Raw genomic sequence first — 11,231 nt, forward strand, 5'->3', positions numbered from 1 at the left:
GAACTTTTAACATAAAACGGGTGCAAAATACACTGAAGTTCAATATTTCATGAATCCTCTATAGGCTTTTTTATTTAGGCCTCTAGATAAACATATTATTCCCCTTTTGGTCTTACCTTTCCTTGCTGGTCCTTCCTCAGACAGTTGAGCTGGAACTACTTTCCCCCCACCACTAGAAGGAAAACACAATCACATTCATCAGCTGTCTTGGAAAAGGAACAGATAAGAAACTTATAATCATTCTCCAAGTGCAGTAAGCTTTACAGAGAACCAAAAATACATACTTAATGTAGAACATTAAAATATAAGAAAGACAACAAAAGCAATTCTTTAAACACTCACTAAGTCTAAGTCCTTTAGAATCATCACAATCACACAAGGTTAATATTATTCTCTATTTTACAAATAAAAACCCTAAGACTTAGGAAAGTGAAGTGGAACCCCACCCCGGATTCCCCCCACCAAGGCTATACTGCCAAAATGTGGCAGTGGTGGGTTCTGATTTATAGCATTTTTAGATTTCTAGTCACCAAAATGATGCTGACCAGATATCAAAACCCCAGGAAATGGAACAACTGGAACATAAATGAACAATTATGAGCCAGCTCCAGTACACTACTGAGTCTGAACTAAGAGGCCACTTTCCATCATAACATCACAATATTTAAGATTCTACAGCTAATCAACTGCTATGTTTCCAGGCTGACTTACCTTGTAGGGGACTGCTGCTCTGTGTCTGAGCTCTGAGATCGAGCAGGAGGGTTAGAACTTCGCTTCACCCAAGCATTCTCCTTTGGTGGAGGAGCTGGCATTACCTTTAGAGGCTGTTCAGGTTTGGGAGGCTTAGAAGTCGGAGAGTGACAGTCTTCCTCCTTACTGAGTGCTTCATTTTCTAGAGACTTCTCACTCTCTCTCCTTCGTGCATCTGTGAAGTCAGAGTGGGGAGGTCAAAAAAAAGGCTTATTGTATAACCATTTATTAGGATCTAACAGAGCGAGAAATGGTCCACAACCATATTTACTGCTTTCCATCACTATTTTTAAATACAGACACTAATTTGGCTACCAGAGGTTTCCAAATGTCATTTTGAGAAGATGTCTTACTAACAGAAATAGGAAAAATGACTCTACAAGGACAGCCATGTGATTTTTCCTAGGAACGAGCATTATTTTAGAATTACAGAGCCTTTCTGGATTGTGTTAAAATGGCTGAATTTGGAGAATGGGGTATATGTGTGTGTAGGAGAATCATGTTGAAATCTGAAACTCCAGGAACCACTGATCAACTTCAACTCAGAGGCTCAACACACACACAAACAAAACATACTACGATCACATTTATATATTTATTAAAAAACAGAACATACTCATGTGTTTTTTGAAAAGGGCATCTAATGTCTCTTCAAAACTAGGAGCTTGTTTTGTTAGATACTTTCCACATTTTAAGTGCAAGCTCTTCAGAAGTAAACAAACTAATCAACCCAACCACCATACTCCTACCTGGCTACAAAAAGAGTAATTACATCCTGTTGCTAAGAGGCTACCTCAGTATGAATAATTTCCAGAAAGCTTCTACAATGCTTGGATGAATTTCCAAATCACCCAAGCCCTGAGCCATGTTTTGAAGTGCTCAAGTACAAATCAATTTAGAAGTGAGAGAAGCCTTAAAAAAACTGGCTTACAATAAGGGAAGGGAGGTGTTATGATTGAACCATTCAGTTTCTAAAACACTAAATATGCTTGTGAGCAATCATTAAATTCAAGTGAGAGAATCGAGAAGAATATCAACACTTGAGACACTGCTCTGTCATATATGACACATGAAAAAAGGCTGGCCCTGGGAGCAGCTCACAGAGCTACAGGACTATGACTACTCTGAATAAACGTAACTCTGAGATGTCAACACATAAAATGTAGAGACAAACATGAGTCAAATATATATTCTTTAACGGAAAATTATTAAACAGACGATCTAGGTCTCCTCTGGTGCCCACTTCTATTTTTCAGAGGAGGAGATGTGAAACTCGGATTAATTCACACTAGCAACCCAAACAGAATCCATGACTGAATTTATAATTTGGTTATGAACAGGTTACGGAAAAGGGCAATAATATGATACCCACCCTGGTCTGACTTACTTCTGCCAGATGTGGATGAGGTCCCAGTCTGTGATGATTCACTTCCTGTCCTTGACCGTTCCCGTTCCTGAGTTTCTTCACTTCGCCAGCTTGGGTGTCTGTAAGAGATTTAACAAAATACATTAGGTCCAGCTCAGACCCATGCTGACCCAAGAACCATCACTTATTAATATTTTATCACACCTGCTTTATCTATGGGCAAGTGTGTGCATCTGTCTCTCTCTTTTCTTCATACCATTTGAAAGCTGCAGACATTAAAATACTGGCTCCAAATACTTCAGCAAGCACCAGCTAGGGTAAAGAACATTCTTCTAAATCATCTACAACACTACCCCTTCCGTTACTGGTAACACAATTCTAAAACTAAGTCTTGTTTTTCATAACACTGTTACGGAGGTTTCTACCCTATCAGAGCCAATGCCACCTTTCTGTAATAAATATTTTATGATGATTCCTTTAATGTCCTGAAGTAACACTCATATACATACACATAGCAAAAATAAATGAAAAACAATTTAGCCTATACTCACCAAATGAAAACATTTCTATTTTATCCCCAGTAACTTGAAAAGAGGTCAACCACTCACCTCACAGTGGTGGGGTTTAACTTTAGTAGGTCTGCAAATCTTTCTTCAAGGGCCAGATGAAACTTTATAAAAAACAGGCCTAGGTTATACATAATTTGTTGACTCCTGTATTAAAGTACCACCAATTTACATTTGTTGCAGCTTAGGTCCAGCAGGCCTTTTTCAAAATTGTGATGGACTGGCAACAACACTTTACTGGGTAAAACTGCCCATATGCTAAAGACCACCTATGTATACTATGTATACTAAATACTGATGAATGACAACCAAAAACATTCACACAAATTTCGGAAGTGCCCCATGGGGATGTAATGCTCCTACTAAGAACCACTGGACTCAAAATGGGAAATCCTTAACTGAAGATCACCTCACCTTTCCCGAGGCCGTCGTTCTAGTTTTGGCTCATCCAGCTGACGCTGCAATTTCTCCTGTTCCTTCTGTAGCCGCTCTTCTACTTCTCGTTCTCTAGCAGCTGTGTCAACAGGCTTTGCCCCTCCAAAGATAGAGGCTGCTCGACTGGACTGGGAGGTGCTAGCAGAGGAATCATCTTCCTTAGGAGTGCTCCGAGGCTTTAGATTCAGTTTGGGTCTTTGGGGGGGACCTAAGTTAAACAAAACTCTAAGTAATAGTTTTTCAAAATCATCAGAAACTAATGGCTGAAAGTTGGATTCTCAGACATAGCTCTTATGAATGCTATATGGGATTCAGATTGGCAGCCTAACCAATCCAGCAGAGAATGTCAGAAGGAGATTAGAAAATAGGTGGTTTAAATAATCAAGTCCAATCAGTTTTTCCATCACCACATCCATGATGCAGTACCAGACTAAGGGTAAAACTAAAAACGGTAAAAATGTATACAGTAAATCAATCATTCATCATGACTCCTATTACCCGGGAAAGAATTTTCAATGACAATAAACTACTGAATGAAAGTACCTTGTTCAAAAAAATGTGGTCTGAAAGATGGATTACTTCAAGCAGGTTAAAAGCTTATAACAATATGATAGGGAAGGCTCTAGTCTTATACTCTTGTCTCTGTGTATAACAGAAATCTGATGGTGATTCACAGGGTAAAGCAAGAAACACTATACATCTGAATATTTACTCTAAGGAAGTTGGATTTCTTTCTGGATCCAAGTTGTCAGCATATTTTAAGATAAACCTGAATATTTCAAGGAAACTGAATTTCTCAAAATCAGTGTTTAACTATAATATTTCAGATATACAAAAGATATAGAAAATAATGAAAGCCTATGTTTACCAACCATCTGGCTGAAGTAATAAAACACTACAAAAATCACTGATGCTTCCTGAGTATCCTCCTCTAATGACAAGCCTAGCTGTGCTGTTGTCTATAACCACTGTGCAACTTGGTATTTGTTATCCCCATGCATGTCTTTATACTTTTACTACATATTTATCTATCTGTAAAGGATATAATATAGCAAGATATAAGTTTTCTATAAGGGTTTTAAGTTCACAGTTTACATAACTTCCGATAGTTTTAATCTCTATAATTTTGTGAAGGATAAAACTGGGGGTCAGAAAGAGTAACTTATTTGAGTCATATACCTAATATTTGGTGGACTAAAGTTTAAAATCTTTATTATTAAAGCAACTTTATTTCTCTTTCCCCTTTCTTCTTCCTTTGATAATGTCCATTGATTTTCCTACTGAACAAATAACTTGTGCACCTATATTTCAGAAACTGTGTTAAGGTCAAAAATATGATGATGGTTGGGCAGTTTTTAGTTCCTGTCTGCAAAGGAGCAAAGACTGTAACTACAGTGGAATTTTAATATGACTCTGATGACTTTTGTCATCCCACTGTGTTTTATTAGTTATCCAGGTCTACCTTCCTTACTTGGAGGATTATAGCAGATGATGTATATAAAGTGTTTGGTAAAATAAGTCAGGGCTGACAAAGGGATATTAAGTGGCTAGGCTTGCTATCTAAAGATAAATAAAGAGAAAAATTCTGGGCCAGACGCCTTACTTTTCTGATGCTATCCTAAAATCGGAACACAAGTGATGGCCATTTATTGATACCTTTTAGAAGTCAGATTTATAACACAATATTTTATACAACTGTCATAATATTAGAGGCATAAATTTTAGAAGAGTTGCACTGACATCTCATCATTAATGAATGAACATCAATTACTGTGGAAATTTATAATGTCACTGAAATCAGTAACACTTGGTTTTAGCCCCACAGTGCCAATTACTGGCTATGAGACCGTGTTTGAGTGTTACCGCCTTCACTTGAAAGATAGGACTAACACTACCTAATTTAAGTGTAGTTTATTAAATGAGATCACATCATAAAGATGTCTGACAAATATTTTATTTTCCTTTTCTATTTTGTTTACTCAATAAAATTTTAAATGAAAAATCTATACGCTAAGGGAGGTCAGAACTATACTTTGCTTTCCTTCCATTATATCATCCTTATCCAGTGCTCTATAATGCTCAGCTACATCCTTTACAATGTGTAAATTCTATTTATGCCCACTTAAGGGGTTTGAAACATTACTGAAATATTTCCAATCACTTTCTTCAGTGATCTGCTCCATTAAGCAAGCAAAATACAATGATTACCTCTATCATCACGCCTATAATCATCCCGAGAGTAATCATCTCTGGAGCTCCATGAACGATCATCACGTCTGTCGTATCTGTCCTCATAGCGGTCCCCGCCTCCTCTGTAGTCATCATCCCTACGGTACCCACTACCAAATGCTCTTCTGCCACTGCCTATCCTGGAATCGTAGCCTGTAAATACATCCCAAATTGTAATCAACACACTGGAGGGAAGAAAAAGCAAAAAAAGAGTTCTTAAAGAAAGGAATTTAACTTAATGGTGTTTTATAATGACCTCTATCATAGTCTCTGCTGCTTCTGTCATCATAGCGGTCCCGGCCTCCGTAGCGATCCATATCCCGGCGCGGACCATCACGATAACTGTCCCGATACCCATCACGGTATCGGTCTGAATCGTAACGATCTCGATACTCTAGAGGGAAAAGAGACAGGTAACATCATTTTTTTTGGGGGGGGCGGGAGACACACAATTAATAGAAAGAAACATGATAGCTCATTAGGTCATTTATTTGACTAAAAAAACTTTCTCTGGTTATTCAATAGACATTGCTGGGTTAACAATTTAGGAGAAAGTCAAGGGAGAGAAAATATGTATCCTATAATGAATCCAGGATTAAAGATTTAAATATTAAAAAATGTTAACACTAGAAGAAAATACAGTTGGCATCTTCTGTGCTTGACGTCAAAGAATGAAATCAAAGACCACTTAAAAAGTTTAGCATGAAAAAAAAACATGTATCACAAATCTGAGGCCAAAAAAAAATATATATATACATATATATATATATGCAACATAGAACAGGTTGTCTATTACTCAAGTAACAGAAACTAAAATTAATAAGACATCGTATTCCACTACCAAAATGACAAAAATTAAAATAAAGGATTATTGGCAAAGTTTAGAGGAATTTATAAATAATGCAGTCAACTCCTACACTACTGATGAATTAAAATAGTACAACCACGCTGAAAGTTGTTTCAGAACTATGTATTACAAGATTTTAAATTATGTATACCCTCTGGGCCAACAATTCAATTTCTAGGAATTGATCCTGAGCAAATAATGACATATTGTAGATATATATACAAGGAGGTTCACTGTAGTGCTTCCTTATATTAAAATTGTTGGGTGCACAAGCTATAGATTAAAGTAGAGGACACTCATACAAAGCAACCATTAAAACTGAATGAGATATGTACTTACTGAATGTGCTCATAAAATATTATTTGGAAAAAATATAGGAGGGTAGTAGCAATTTAGCTTGACTTGCTAGATCTTCCAATTTTCTGAGAGAAGCTGGGAACCTAGATTTTTATGTGAAAAATCTCAATTTCTAAGCATGAACTATTAAAAAAAAAATCCTTAAAACATTTTGAGTTTAGTCACTTATGTGAACAAGACAAAGAGGGATCTTCTTTTTATGACTGATTCCTTTTAAACAATTTTATTCTGCAAAGAACATCATTTGTCTATGAACATTCATTCATTCTGTGGTAGTTTAAATTTTATAAATTAAAAGACATGCTAAGGTTAGTCACTTATATATAGAGCATTTAAAACAAAAACAAAAAAACATAAAAAGTTTATTTTGAAATTTATTTTAATTTCTGTAGAGATAATGAACTCTATACTTGATTTTATTTAGATATTAAAATGATTATAAGCGTACATTATAACAGGGATCCATAGTGAAGAAAAGCATCACATCAGTACACTGTTACTACGATAGCCACGAAATATACAGTATTTGTTAAGATTTTACAGTATTATTTAATATAATACTCCCCCCTCACCTCCAAAGTGTCTTTTATGGGCCCAAAGCATGAGATAGGAACCTCTGACCTGTTGGTGTAGTCTGGGATCACTCACATGTTGGTAGAGCTGATTTTGGGGCCATAACCAAGTTCTACAAACTTTGTAGCTTTGGATAACAACTCTTTCTTGTTATCCATCCTGCTTGCTCTAAATTCAAGGTTTCAGGTGAGAAAATGTAGGATTTAAAATGGGATCCCTGATCTAACTGATTTTTCTTTTGAGAGTTATTTCTTCCTGATAATAGAACTTGCATAAATGCTGAAGTGAAGTAACTCAAGGTAATTCTGGTCAAGGCTTTGTTGGGTCACAAAATCTTGATTATAAAGTCAGATGTAAACCTGATTTCCTTTTTCCTTCTACATCTTATTACATTGTGGAGGACTCTCTTCAAACAGGAATCTATCTCTTACTGCTTCCTCAATTATATTTGGTACAAAGCTCATTAAAATTTTTGTGAATTTAAGTTGTTCTTTCAATTTCTTTTTACTTATATTTTCAAACATACAGGAAAGTACAGAGTTGATTATAACAGACTTATGAACCTATTATTTAGGTTTAGTGGATGTCAATATTTTTGCCATGTTTATTTGTCTTTAAATTTAAAAGCAGTATGTTTAATCAATGTCACCAAAAAAAGGGCAATTATGTTATAGTTGTAGCTAAAGGACTCCCTCCATAATCATGAAGGTGGTAACATTACCACACATACATTTTTTTATAGCTTACATATTAACACTATGATATTGTTTTCAAATTTCTACATTTTTGCTTTCCCTATCAATATAATAGGTTTTAAATTCTATCCCTGTTGTTACATGTATGTTGTGCTATAAAGTAATCCATTATATGGACAAACCACTACTTGTCATTTCTTTACTGAATACTAGATTTTTTCCATTTTAAAAATAACCAGTGTGGAGTATTTCTTCACATTATTTCAATAAAGTTGCATAACTTCTTCAATAAAGGTTTTACAATGCTTTTGTTGGATTTAGGTGGTCTATCAAATTTGTCATTCACCCCAACTCCCACCCCATGACACTCTCTATTCCACATCTCTAAATTAGGTTTTATTTATTTGCAGATTGTTTCTTTTTTCCCAGTATAAGCAATGTCCAACAAGGACAAGATTTTTGTTTGTTTTGTTCACTGCTGTATCCTGAGTTTAGGACAGTAACTGGCACATAGTAGACATTTATTATTTTAGAACGAATTTTGTTATTTTAAAAGATATCTTCAAAATTTACTTTGTTTTCTGCTAGCAATGCATCTAATTTTTGCACAGCACGTCTTTGAATAATGTAGTTCTGGTTCAATGTTGTTTTGTTGTGTTGATGAGATTCTGTAGTAACTTAAAGTCGTGTTTCTATTAACTAGTCTTCGTAAAACTGATTTCATTAAATGTTGTTCCACTTAAAGTTACACAGAACCTATTGATGACATTGAGAACTTACTGTATATTGCTCTTAACCCAGCAGTCTTGCTGAACTCTTGTTAATTCAAGTACTTTAGAATCCGTTAGTTTTTTAAAAATAAATGTCTCTAAAACAAACACACACAGAAGAAACTAAGTTGATAAAAATGAACTTACTGTCTCCAAAGCTATCATCGCCTCTTCTAGGTGGGTAGTCATCAAAGCTGTCTGTGGCAGGACGGGCCCTCCAGTCTGTATCTGTCTTGTCAGAATCCCGATTTCGATCTCTGCCAAAAGAACGATCATCTCTGTCTATAGATAAAGAAGATAAAAAACCACGAGTAAGCTCACAAATACTTTTGCCCAATATTTCTTGCATGCATAAAACCCCCCTCAATCCTTAATTTACTGTATTTCTTACTCATACCACAGTGTCGTCATGGAGTTTACCCCAGACCTGTAAGCACACTATCCAACTCAAATGAGTGATTTATTTCCTCACACTTATTCATATTAGCTTAATGCTTATCTGTAGAGGAGCCCTGATATATACATGAATTAGGTTCCCCTTGTGTACAATGTGCTGCTGTATATCTAATCTATTTATTATATATTGAATGCTCACCTACATCAAACGGGGTTTCTCACTCTCAACACTATTAACATTTTGGGCTGGATAATTCGTTGTGGGGGGCTGTCAATAAGTCCCTGGATTCTTCTATCTATTTGGATGTCAGTAGTGACAACCCTAAATGTCTTCAAACATCAAAATGTCCCCTATGGGGCAAAACTGTCCTCAGTTAAGAACAACTGCTCTAAATTATGGTAGGCTTACCACTATCTACCTCTATTAAAATTTTCTGAGAAAGGGCAGCTGTGCTTTGTCATCCTAGGAACATAACAAAACAAGAAAATTTCTATCAGCTTTCTTACCTTTATCCTGTGCTTGATCAGCAACGTCCACTCGAATTCTCCTGTTACCTAGAGACTGAGAGCATAGGACCATATTAACCAACCTTTTGCCCCATTATGCACAAATCCCATGAGTGACCTTGAACGTCTGGGCATAGCAGAAGCACTGGGGGAAGGAAGATAAAGGAAAAATACTGTAATCTAGCCAACACTCCAATTTGTTGGCTAAAGAATCCTTTAGAAAGACTTGAAAACTGAAACACCTTAGAATTAACAAATTTAAGTTGGGCTTAAATAATGTCAGATAAATTAACTTACTACTTTTATAAAGCCAAATTTCACAGACTAGAGTTAACTTTTTAACCATAAAAGGCAATTTAATATTAAGTGCAATAAACTAAAAATAATTCCCGGACAACTAGCTAAATTAAAGGCATATTTGAGTCCACAATAATTATTCATTCAAGCATTTACAGAACCCTTACTATGTATTACAAAGTTGCATAAACCACGGTTTCTGTGTTCCTTCACTTAATATTACCTTTGGCTAAATCAGTTCCTCCAGGATACCCTCTGATTTCCCTTTCCTACATCATTATTTATATACTTTGAACCCAATTAATCCTACTGCTTGCTGACTTTTCCTCATTTCACAGTAGAATCTACAGTTGAAGAAGGGTAGCAGTGAGTTTTAGTTAAAAATACTTGGGATTATATCAAATACCACTATAATGATATCTTTAAATACACAGTAATTCCTAAGTCTGGACCATGAGAACACTTTACATTAACAGTTAATCCAGCAAATATCAGATAACAATTGTATGCCTTTCTTTTTTAATCCAGACCAAGAAGTTAAAAATTAGTAATGTTAATGAAGTCTAAAAAATGATGAAAACAAAAACTCTAGAACTTTAGCTTTTCATATATTTAACTAAATATGTGGATTTTTATTTCTACCTAATATTTACTTCAATTATCATGGTGGCACTCAATTATGAGACAGGAAAAATATTTTAAGGTGTTAGTATCAATCATGTCAAATGGCAGATCTGGACTATAGAATTATGGCACAAATGGCACTGGAAATGAGGAGTTTCTAAAATTATAAAAGACAAAAAAGAGCCTTTTTTCTTCCCATATATAATTTGATTTCTAAAGTCACTGGAGATATAAAACAAAAACAAACAAAAAACCAAACCCACAACTGCAGTTCGTAGATTAGAAACTTTCATCACTAACAGGTAAATAAATGCTTCAACACCCTGCTTGGGCTAGCCTAAGAATCACTATATGACACCAATCAGAGAAATTAATTGTATTACAATTAGATTTAATCTCTATGTCCCTCTCATGTATTAACAGACGAATCTCCTCTTCTTACTGAACTTCTGGTGTGTCTGGATAGAAAACCAACTATGAGCAATATTAAAAAGCAGGACTAAATGTTTACTGTCATTCTTCCGTAAAGGATTCCTAGGAACATGTATTTATTACAATGACATCCAAGTGAGAAATGTTCTGAACCCTCTTAAAATTATAAAAAACACCATTACTTCCCTCCAAAACAAGATAATGCCATTTAATACTAAACTGATTTTTCTATTTGGCTTTATCTGGTCAAATTATTTTGAAAAAGCAAAGCTACTAAAGCTGAGGCAAAAGCTGTGAATGAACAAATGTGAGACTCCATTAAAGACTCGCTGTGGTGGCTATCTTCCACAAATTTCCACCTAAGTATTCCCTGAATCATGCAGGCCT

At 35.4% G+C, this 11,231-nt stretch overlaps 1 protein-coding gene across 8 annotated transcripts in view; it reads right to left on the reverse strand.

Annotated features, from left to right (window-relative positions):
* EIF4B (eukaryotic translation initiation factor 4B) overlaps positions 1–11,231 on the reverse strand; it is a 25,159-nt gene that overhangs the window by 1,848 nt on the left and 12,080 nt on the right. For 5 of the 8 annotated variants that reach the window (XM_015588324.2, XM_015588319.2, XM_025045292.1 and 2 more), the window contains 8 exons: positions 9,492–9,546; positions 8,736–8,870; positions 5,603–5,740; positions 5,326–5,499; positions 3,097–3,325; positions 2,123–2,235; positions 712–925; positions 117–172 (listed from right to left, as the gene is read on the reverse strand). In XM_015588324.2, coding sequence (XP_015443810.1) covers positions 117–172; positions 712–925; positions 2,123–2,235; positions 3,097–3,325; positions 5,326–5,499; positions 5,603–5,740; positions 8,736–8,870; positions 9,492–9,546 — 1,114 coding nt within the window. The remainder of the gene's footprint in view (positions 1–116; positions 173–711; positions 926–2,122; positions 2,236–3,096; positions 3,326–5,325; positions 5,500–5,602; positions 5,741–8,735; positions 8,871–9,491; positions 9,547–11,231) is intronic. The other 3 variants (XM_015588332.2, XM_025045296.1, XM_025045293.1) reach the window with 1 other exon arrangement.

Source organism: Pteropus alecto, unplaced genomic scaffold, assembly GCF_000325575.1.
Source record: "Pteropus alecto unplaced genomic scaffold, ASM32557v1 scaffold220, whole genome shotgun sequence".
In the NCBI taxonomy this organism is placed as follows: Eukaryota; Metazoa; Chordata; class Mammalia; order Chiroptera; family Pteropodidae; genus Pteropus; species Pteropus alecto.